This window comes from Cibotium barometz, chromosome 9 (genome assembly GCF_041138505.1).
Source record: "Cibotium barometz isolate CiBa-2024 chromosome 9, ASM4113850v1, whole genome shotgun sequence".
Taxonomy (NCBI): Eukaryota; Viridiplantae; Streptophyta; class Polypodiopsida; order Cyatheales; family Cibotiaceae; genus Cibotium; species Cibotium barometz.
In genome coordinates this window covers 31,050,132-31,061,098 of record NC_141054.1, presented here as the reverse complement: position 1 = coordinate 31,061,098, position 10,967 = coordinate 31,050,132, and the positions used below count along the sequence as shown (strand labels likewise).

The window sequence follows — 10,967 nt, the reverse complement described above, 5'->3', positions numbered from 1 at the left end:
TTTAAAATGGGGGTAAAACCCCAGGACACCTGCAGGACACCTGTTTGAAATACTCCCGGGTCGCTCCTCCTCCGTTTTTTATGTTAAAACTAGAGTTTGTAATTTTTTTGTCGCGCGTGCGCGGCGCGAACTCGAAAGCTTTTGCTTCACCCCAAAATCTATCTTCTACTACGTTGCTCTGATGGAGATTCTGACCTCTCTGTTGGCTTCAAAAGGGGGGTAAAACTCTAGGACACCTGGTCGAAATACTCCCAGGCCGCTCCTCCTCCGTTTTTTCTGTTAAAACTATAGTTTGCTGTTTTTTAGTCGCGCGCGTGCGACGCGAACTCGAGAGCTTTTGCTTTCTTTGCATGTCTTCTAAAATTAGATAAAAAGCAAATCTTTTTTGCATGAAGGTCTATTCTAATGGTTTACATTGAGTTTGGGTTATTGTAGAACACAGCTTGCCGAAGCCGTGTATTCTGGAATACAACTCAAGTGTAGAGAGAAGTTGTATTCCAGAATACAACTTGATGAAGCTGTGTATTCTCTGGAATACAACTCGTGTAAAAAGAAGTTGTATTCCAGAATATATCTTATTGAAGCTCTGTATTCTAGAATACAACTCAAGTGTAGAGAGAAGTTGTATTCCAGTATACAGCTTGCTGAAGCCGTGTATTCTGGAATACAACTCAAGTGCAGAGAGAAGTTGTATTCTAGATTATAGCTTGTTGAAACTATGTATTCTGGAATACAATCTCAAGTATAGAGAAAAAATATATTTTTGAATACAGCTTATAAAAGCTTCATATTCTGGAATACAACTCAAGTGTTGAGAGAAGTTGTATTCCAAAATACAACTTGTACAAGCAATGGATTCTAGAATACAACCTCAAAGTGCATTAGTGTTAAATTTTTAAAAATGTGACTTCAAGCTTTGTATTCTAGAATACAAACTACTTAATACAAGCTTTCTACTTAATACACAAGAAACATGGCAACTTATCAATTTTTGTGTTGTATTCCAGAATACAACACAAGAATTAGCTTTTTAAAAAATGAAGTCATTATAATTTTTAAAAATTATTGATTAAATCTTTATTTTATAAAATATTATTTTTTCAATCTCTTTTTTTCTTAATTTACGTATGAAATCTTCTTTTTGGTATTTTTGTGTATTTAAAAGACAAACAATTCTTTCAAAAAAATATCTTTTAAAAAAAAGTCTATTTTTGAAATCACTTACCTCCTTAGATAATGTTTTTGTTTTTCTTCCTAGCCATAATTTCCTCGTAGCAAACTTTGAACCAAATGACAATGAAAGAAAAATTCAAAATTATAACAAATAACAAAGTAATCAAGAAAATGCATACCTTACAGAATTAAACTCAAGAAAAATGCTCCAAATTAAAAAAAACGCTCTTATGGCTCTCTTAGCGCGGCAGACCCTTGGAATGTGTGTCTAAAAAGGACTTCCTCTCATCAATTGACTATAGAAGACCAACTTTGATGTTGCCTTTAGTCTGCATAGACTTCATTCTCTGCACAACAATATAAATGTAGGTAACATAAAAAGGTCTAATTGATTAAATTATATTTTCAATTTTGTTAGAAATTATGTATATGTAAATAATCACTTTCTCCATGCCATTGGCACGTGTAGATTAATAGTTTAATATTCTCATTTTATATAGATACATCCTAATATTATTAATTCTCATTTTATGTAGATACATCCTAATATTATTAATTCCTTCTATGCATTCCCCCTTGAATTATGAGCATCTCCAATGTGGTAGCATAAAATACATGTTGTGAAACTATAAAGAAGTTAGCTTTCCTATGGCCAAGTTAAAAATTTAATAACATTAAAACTCCCTAACAACATATGGGTTCAATTTTGGAGGAGACTCTCAGTTCTAAAATAGAATGACTACCCAAAGGTTTTAGCAATTAAGAAAGGCCTAATTAAGCTCATCCCAAAACATGTAGCAAACTCATGAAAGCACATTATATGAATGCATAATTGAAGCACACATTTGAGCCCTAAGGGAGAAAATCTTGAAATTGTGAGTACATTAGAGGACTAAAATAGGCCTACATGATAATAATTGAACTCTTGCTCATAAATGTGCTTGAATTGTGTGAGGACATGTGTGTCAAAACAATGTTGTGGAAGCTAAGAAAGCTAGATGTGGTGCTGGCCACCAATATACCCTTACCCACCATCATCCATGATGTGTTGAGGTGTTTATGTGCATCACTCTATTTCTCAATTCATCAACAATTATAATCAACCTTCACTGTAAACAACAACAAACATCCCATTCATCCTACACTAGGATGATCAAGTGTAAGCCATGGGTACCTTCTCTCTCTTTGCAAAAAGGCTACCAAAGCTGAAAGCCTTGGGCTTTGATGAGGACTTGGTTTTTCTCAAGGAGGGCTTGATGCAACCTGGCACATTGAGGACCGGTGTAACCCTCACACTTGATGTATATGTAGCAATGGGCCTTTCCAAACCCTTATTTCTTACAATACCTCTAGAACCCACCATCATCATGTTGCCTCTTTCCGAATTCTTCACCCTTTGAATACCTTGTTTACCAGGACTGTTTGTATAATTGCTCTTGCTAGGGCTCCCATAACCCCAAACTCTCTCATCAATAACAATCATTGTTGGACCATCTTCACTGCAAGCTTTTGCATGTGGCAAAGAGTGTAAGTGCCTGATGTTTGATCTTGAGCAGCCAACTGCATGATCTGCAGCCTTTTGCATGATTTCGTCGATCCGCGAGATCGATGCAGCAGTGTTGCGACGAGGAGAAGAGGGAGTGAAGTGAACTGGGGAAGTGGGCTGTGAAGGGAATTTTGCACAATTGACAGGTGGCAAACAAGAGTGGCTATGATCTTTGCTTTTAGGATTGACCTTGCATCTGGACAGAGGAGGAAGATCCTTGCTGGCATCCTTGCGGGCAATGCACACGTCCCTGCTGGCACTACACCCATCCCTGCTGGCATTCTGACACCCATCCTTGCTGGCAACACATCCATGCATGCTGGCATTATGAGCTTCTTGAGACATTATGGCACTACACCCATCCCTGCTGGCACTATGATACCCATCCTTGCTGGCAACACATCCATGCATGCTGGCATTATGAGCTTCTTGAGGCTGTGTAGACATGAGATTTGAGCTGTGTAAGCTTGAATTAGTGCTTTCTTTGCTTTTAGAGAAGGGCCAGAAGGATCTTGGGCTGATGGGCAATCTGCAGCTAGAAGAAAAGGAGGTCTCAGAAGATGATGATATCTCTGTGGGTACTGAGAGACGGAGCTTTCTGAGCTTGAAGAAATCCCTAATTCTACTGCTGTACTTGGAAGAAGAAGAAGAAGGGAAGGCAGAGAATGCGCTGGTTGAAGTGGGCGAAGCTGGGGTAGTAGAAGGAACGGAGAACGATCTAGAAGGAGATGGGCAGCGAGAGTTGTTCAGGCTTATGCAGTTTCTGTTAGCAAGCCTGCAAGAGCCCTCCACCGTCATGGACACACAGCGAGGGTTCTTGCTAAAACTCCTCATCTGCACCACCTCTTCATCCTCTTCACTTCTCTTCACAAAAAGCAGCTCTTCCCTCCTTTTGGGCGGCGCCGCCCCCTTCTCGCCTCCCTTTCCGCCCTTCCTTGCCCTTCTGCCCACATAAAGTAACTCTTCTCTGCTTGAGGGCGATCTCCCTTCACCTGCTTCTCCGCCCATCTCTTCCCTTCTGCTCACAAAATTCACCTCATCTTTCCTCTGGGGCGCCTTCGATTCGCCTGCGTTGCCGCCACTCTGGCCATTTTCGGGGCGTTTGTCGGATGGGCGCAGCTTCCCATTGCAGAAAAGCTCATCTGCGGAAAGCATTCTTTGTTCAAAGGGCAGATCTGTGCCTACAAAGCTGGAAAATTCAAATTCTAAATCCTGAATTGGGTTCTCTTTGGGGCTGGAAGTCCTCTCGATCATGGCAAAGCTGTGGGAGAATGAGATCCTGGGGCTCCAATCCCCGACATTGCAAGCTTCAAAGGGACCCACATTAGACTCCATAGCCAAAACCTTGCGCTAGCACACAAAAGCTTCTTTGAATTATGCTTTCGATTATGAAATCAGTCTTGATCTCTCGAAAAATCAGCAGGGCACTTCGATTTGAGCTTTCTGCAAGACCATCATAGATCGAATGCGATAATAAGCACCAGAATTAGTAGAGAACAAATGTGACATGGAAGCCAAGAAGTGTAATTAGTAGATCTTTAAGTAAGATATATCACAACTAATCATCATTTAAACTCTTCCAAGGGACACAAGTTTGCTCGAGAACCATTGACAGATGAAGGGAGCCAAATTTGCAAAGCCCATTTTCAACTGGAGAGATGAAAGAGCAAGGAAGGGGGAAACTATACAAAGCTTCTCGTGTATCAAAAGTTAGTTCTTTTTAAAAAAAAAATGCTCACAACTCACAACCTTAACCAATGTCCACTTTGGAGTTGAAATGAAGTGGTTGAACACTTTGAAAGGCTCGTTCCTCCCTTTGTTGTTGTGACAAGGTCCTTGTTATTAGAACTAAAATTGAGAGGGTTGATTCTAGAAGCCCTAAGTTAAAAGCCAAAATTGCAATGAACTTACTCTAACCCAGTGGCTGTGACTCAGTCCCTCAACTAGTTGGTCCTAGATCCAAACCATAACATAAAGGGTTCACTTTCTTCTCGAGTGGGAGACAGGATGAGGGAAGTGTCAAGAGAAAAAATATTTACAAGAAAAGAGGGGAAATTTTGATCTCATCAACTGGCTAAACGAATAAAACGACATAATTTCAGCATGTCTGCCATGTCTTAAAATATTAAAAAGAACAAAAGGAACGATTGCCATATCCCTTAAATAAAACTCTACAAGTTAAGGGAAATTAATTAAACACATATCTCAAGAATTCCACCAAAAAGGAACGATTGTCCTCACTCTTAAGTTAAAATTATATGGTTAAGGAAAGTTACCAAAAAAAGAATATATTAATAATATATGCATTCAAAGTCTGTAAGGTAAGTAGGTAACTTGATTGGAACCTTTTCAATAATATGTGCCCTAAAAGTTTGTTAGGTAAGTAAGCAACTTGAATGGAGCTTTATTATTCCTATGGGAACTCTTCAAATTTTAGGAATTACTATGGCCTCTACTCATGCTTCTTTTGTGGGCCAAAAACCATAATAGAATTATAATTATTTTTATTTATGTATCTAATGTATAAAAACAATGTACACACACACACACATGTGCGTGCATGCATGCGTGCGTGCATGTGTGTGTGGTGTGTGTGTGTGTGTGTGTGTGAGTGTGTGTGTGTGTGTGTGTGTGTGTGTGTGTGTGTGTGTGTGTGTGAGAGAGAGAGAGAGAGAGAGAGAGAGAGAGAGAGAGAGAGAGAGAGAGAGAGAGAGAGAGAGAACAAGAGTTTTTCAAACCCATTTACGTAATGCTTTGCTTTCTAACCATGGAAAAGGACTTTCCACAATCAAATGACCTTGCATTTTGTGTTGTAAACACAAAATTAAACATTTAAAAACTTCAAAGATGCAAGGTTTAGAACTTAGAAGACATTTGAATTCGCGTTCAAAAGTGAAACACATGTGCACGATCACCATTATGGGCTTCTTTTCACCTCCTCAACAGACCCATGTTGAAATAATTTATACTTTTTCCTTGACTTTTTTCACATCTAAAGATATAAGTAGATAAGCTTTGTGACACAATATGTCAAGTTAAGCAGAACTTTTTTTAAGTTCAAATCCATTTGCTTAGCGTATGTATGAGATATATTTGTATCTTTGTATTTCTTGGTTTTGGGGACCAATAGTATCCTACTAATCTAAGACAATTGAGTGGCACACATTCTAATAACTAGGAATTATTTGTGGGTACATTTGGAAGCCATGTGGCACACATTCTAACTTCTAAGAATTATCTGGGGGTATATTTGGAAGCCACGAGGCACATGGTCTTGTCATATATTCTTAAGCTCTTGACCTCATAACTCTCATTCATAGCTTCTATACAATGCTTGTGAATGTATAAACTTATGTAGGTATCTAATACAATGTATGAAAAATGCCAAAAAATAATTAGAAATTGAAGAACATTTCTTACCATATAAGCATACATATACGGATCTTGATCATGTCAAAACAAAAGCCAAATTAGAAAGAATGACTATAGCAACGTGGATCAACTTAGGAAACATACAAAGCAAAAGTTTAAATTCACATAATTCTCATGTTATATGTAAACAAGAAGCTTTCTTCCTAAAGTGTCTATATGGTTCATTCTTCAGTGTAGTTTTGTATGTTATTTGGATGTATATTTGAAAGAGGCGCCTAATACACAGTGAATCTACACACTTAAGAAATTACTACTTTGTAAATCCTATGCAATTAACAATGATGTGTACTTTGATGATTTGACATTGTGCTAGCATACCAAAATGTTGGCTTTATTCTAGAAGATGTTCATAGCTTTAAACAACCTTACAAACACGTCGTGCCCCATCATGAAGCTTTCAATATCCCTAGTATATACCATATGTTATGACCCAAGAAGACATGCATGTTCATACGAATTAGCAAAAGTATGAATAGTGCATAGGAGAAGGAATCTACATTGAAGAGGTAAATGCATCCTGGAAGATAGGATCAAAGGATTCAAATAATGAAAGGTTCAAGAAACTTGAGATGGTGAGCACAAGAAAGAAGAAGCATATATGAATATTGTTTCAATTGGTAGTAAGTCAAAATTGATGGGATGGGCCACCAGAGTAAGAGTTGTCATGTGCTATTATTCACATGGCAAGTTTGCTTGTTGACTTAAATTCTACACATGCACAATGCAGTGGTGTGGACAAGGGCATGTGCAAAAACACTAGAATGATGGGGAAAAAAGGGATATGAGAGAAATCTAAGAATCGTAGGATAAATGACATAATTCTATGCTTTACGCGAAGTGTAGGTGCAGGAAAACTATAATAATATGGTAGTTGATCATTATACTTTCTAGATGTTAGAGAAATTACTTTACTACCCACATTTTACAATACATGACTTTAAGTTTCACAAATATTATCTTGAGATCTGTGTTCCTCTTGTGAGTCAAATATCTTGAGATCTGTATTCCTCTTGTTTCAAAGCTAGCTTGTGTTCTTCAAGTTTTTATAGTTGTAGCCTATACTACTTTGTATTTTAATCAAGCATACTTGACTAATTCAAGAAGAATCTTCAATACAATGTTCAAAAGTTCTCTTTATTGAAGATTTTGTATATAAATTTGAAACAAATATACTACTCTGTATGTACCTTTTCAATATCATCTAATTTGACATTTTAGTTTGAAGAAAATAAGCCTATGTCATCATCCAAACCTTTTATTTAATATAAAATTTACTCAAAAGTTTAGTAATTATGCTAAGTTAGAAATATCTTATGCCAAAAAGAATGAAGGTAGATTTTTGTTGCACACAATGAGACTACTTAAAAGTTTGACTTAAAGAGAGATTAAATTTCACAAGTGAAAGAGATCTGGTGTTTTTATTTTTCATGTAGGAGGAAAGAATCTATTACTCGTTATTTTTGACATGGTCTCCATATATATCAAAATTATTTCTAGACAGTCTTTTGATAGATTATGGTCTTCATATATCAAAAGCATTTCTAGATAGTCTTTTGATAGATTATTCAATATAAATCTACTGGAGTTATCTTTTTATAGTGCAAGTATAAAATTTCAAGAGATTATGTCACTAGTATAAGGGACATTAGGTTTAGTATTTTATGAGAAAAAAGGTTAAATACTATTAACTTTTATTTTACAAAGTAAATTATGGTTAAGTCCCAAATATGTATGCTCTATTAATGTAAACTTTGATGAGAACAAACTTATATAGTTTTTGGAATAAATCCTTCCTTGGAAAAAAATGGTATTAGAGATACAAGGTTCACCAGTATTAACTTCCACATGAAAGCAAGGAAGGTGCAAAAAGATACCAAATTACCTCTAAATCTAAAATGCACCCAGATTAATTAGGTGCTGTGTAAATAAAAACTATTTTTATGAAGTAAATGTGGCTATGATAGCATCTAATTTATCTTATTGTGGTAGATTGTAACAATATAAATATATATTCACCTAGTTTATTAAACTAGTTCAAAACACCCAATTTATGAGATTTTATAGATGCGATTTTACTAGTATAGACTTTACCAAAACACTTTTTAAATATTTTATCTAGGTTTAGCAGAACGAAGGCAATTTAAAATTTAATGTTAAAGACAGGGTGATTATTTATATGGAGCACAACATTTGTTTACAAAAGCTACCTCAATGGGTTTATTAGAGAGTTACATTTTCTAAAATTGATTAAGCTAATAAAACTTACAAGGTATTTTTCATTGTTAATGGTAAATTTTGAGCATGGAAGTGGACGGATATTGAGTAATTATTGGAAACATATGTCATGACATAGAAGAACCTCTCTCATTTCACCTTGAGATGAGGTGCGTTAAAAGTTTTAAAGAGCTCATGGGTATGTTGATAGACTCTATTGTACATCTCAGTATTCGTTGTAAAGTTGTGGGTAAGAAAAAAGATTTACAAAGTTTTGTAATGGATTTGAATGATTAAGAAAAAAACACACTACATTATCCAATCAAAATATAGGTAAACACTACTTTCCCTTCGAAGCCTCTCCAAAAATTTGTACATTTTTGGCTTGTTGAATATTTAAGAAAGTGAAGTATCTAGCCTAAAGGCCAAGAAAAATATTGCATGTTAGTTTACAAGAGAAATTTTGAAGGCATTTGGCATGGTGGTTGAGTGCAATTTAGTGAGTTACACCCATGGAGGTTGATACAAGCTATCTATGGAAGATGTTTCTCCACTTGTAGATATGAAGGAGTATAGGAAGTTGGTGAGTTACACCCATGGAGGTTGATACAAGCTATCTATGGAAGATGTTTCTCCACTTGTAGATATGAAGGAGTATAGGAAGTTGGTGGGGAGTTTGATCTTTCTATACAATACACTGCATTCATTCTAGAGCAGCTAGAAGTAGCCTACATTGGCACTTTCCTCTACAGAGGTTGAGTACAAGACAACATGATTTGCTCTATGTGAAGCAGTCTGGCGATAGTGTTGTTGTGCGCGACAATCAAAGTTACATGGTACTGCTTTGCTTCATATGAAATAGTGTGGTTAAAAAGGATTTTAGGATGATCGTGTTATTATACGACAATCAAAGTTACACGGTGATTCCCAAGAACCCAGTGTTTCGTGAAGAACATGATCGTGTTATTATACGACAATCAAAGTTACACGATGATTCCCAAGAACCCGGTGTTTCGTGAAGAACATTGAGATAAATTATCATTAGTATGTGTGTAATCTTGGAGAAGTGGATCTTGTCTATTGCCCAATGACAGAGAATTGTGCCGACATTTTCACAAAGGCTCTTGGATAGATTTACTAGAGTATCATCTTTATTGACTCAGCATTGGATCATTCGCTTTTGCTACAAAGAGAAGAGGTGCCCAGGTTTGTATGGGGATGCCTTGAACACTCCTATAATTGTCTCGCCTTCTTTGTATGGGAACGAGCTTTTAGTGTTTTGAATTCCCGTTACTTTGATGGGATGAAAAAGAAGATATTTTAAAAGTTGATGTAGAGGATGTGTGGGTTATCCCTTGGGCACCCCCACATTTCCTTCGCTTCTATTGTATGGGAACGGGCTCTTGGTGTTTTGGATTCCATTTACTTTGATGGGTTGAAAAAGATATCTCGGCTTCTTCATATGGGAACGGGCTTTTAGCGTCTTCAAATCCCTTTAATTTGATGGGTTGAAAAAAAAAGATACTTTTGTTTTAGAAAAAGCAATCAGTAGGTCAGCTGGTTAAACTGGATGGCTTGTAACCCGAAGTAATGGGTTTGATCCATGGCTACCTACATTGCATGGTGCTCACTTGCCTGAACTCGTAGGTGTGTGTGTGTGTGTGTAAAAGGGTATGGGGGACCCTGATGTAATGAAATCAAGCAGCTTTTAAGAGGGAAAAGATACTTTCATTTTTACAGCATTGGTGCAATATACCTTTCAATGACTATGTAGGGTGAAGTTTGTCTCCATGGGTTACATTATTGACATTAGCAAAAGCAGGATATATGTGAGAGGGTTAGGGTAAAGGGGCAAGGACAGGCTAGTCCGTGAGAGAGAGGGAGAGGGAGAGGGAGAGGGAGAGGGAGAGGGAGAGGGAATAAGAGAAAGTCCATGAGAGTACCATGGAGCATCCGTGACTCTATTTAACCACCACATCAAGAGATAGACACGATCCAGGACCTTGTGGTGGTGGTGGTGGAGGACTTGTAAATATATGTATGTACCTAAAAGCTTGTGACCATATTCAATCAATTTTCGTAACGGTCCCAAAATTTTAAATTTTATTTTATTTTATTTGAATCTGCCGAGTGCTTAATTGAACGGCACGGACGGCAACCGATGTCAATTTTTGAATTTTAAAAGCTACATTTACTGCCGCTAGTGACAGTGCACATGATCCCTTTAATTCTGCCCATTTTATTACCCACATCAACTTACCACTTCTTCAACACCTTGCCGCACGTGTCATCTAATTCTGAATCATCTGCCACGTTGACCAATCGTATCATCTCACTATTCCATTGTGATCATTTCCTTGTGTCTCACTTGATGCACTTAAAGTTACCTACTTATCTAGAGGCTTTGCACACGTTGCCTTGTGCCTCACTTCATGCACTTCAGATAGATAGCTACTTATGTCGAGGCTATCACATGCTGGCTAACATAGCTACTTCTGTAGAGGCTATGCACATGTTGGCTACTAGCCAATGGACGTCACATCGGTGGCTTGATGTTGGCCGTCACGTCACCACACCGAGGCCACCAGTGCCATGCATGAGA

General features: G+C 37.2%; 1 protein-coding gene across 2 annotated transcripts; it reads right to left on the bottom strand.

Moving 5' to 3' along the window:
• Positions 1-1,398: 1,398 nt before the first annotated feature.
• LOC147635456 (uncharacterized) lies at positions 1,399-4,718 on the bottom strand. Of its 2 annotated transcripts, none has more exons than XM_086802736.1 (3): positions 4,469-4,718; positions 2,348-4,162; positions 1,399-1,520 (listed from the first exon to the last, which is right to left on the bottom strand). In XM_086802736.1, exons 2-3 carry the CDS (start codon positions 4,052-4,054, stop codon positions 1,470-1,472), a joined length of 1,758 nt encoding a protein of 585 aa, XP_086658862.1. In that variant the 5' UTR covers positions 4,055-4,162; positions 4,469-4,718; the 3' UTR covers positions 1,399-1,469. The 2 variants fall into 2 exon arrangements, with proteins under 2 accessions (XP_086658862.1, XP_086658863.1); XM_086802737.1 differs by lacking the exon at positions 4,469-4,718 and adding an exon at positions 4,326-4,402.
• Positions 4,719-10,967: the final 6,249 nt, after the last annotated feature.

Coding starts and splice junctions, on each gene's coding strand:
- LOC147635456 (XM_086802736.1), bottom strand. CDS start 4,054: ATGGAGTCTAATGTGGGTCCCTTTGAAGCTTGCAATGTCGGGGATTGG. Junction 1,521..2,347: donor TTTTTGCAAAGAGAGAGAAG/GTACCCATGGCT, acceptor ATTGTTGTGCAG/AGAATGAAGTCTATGCAGAC.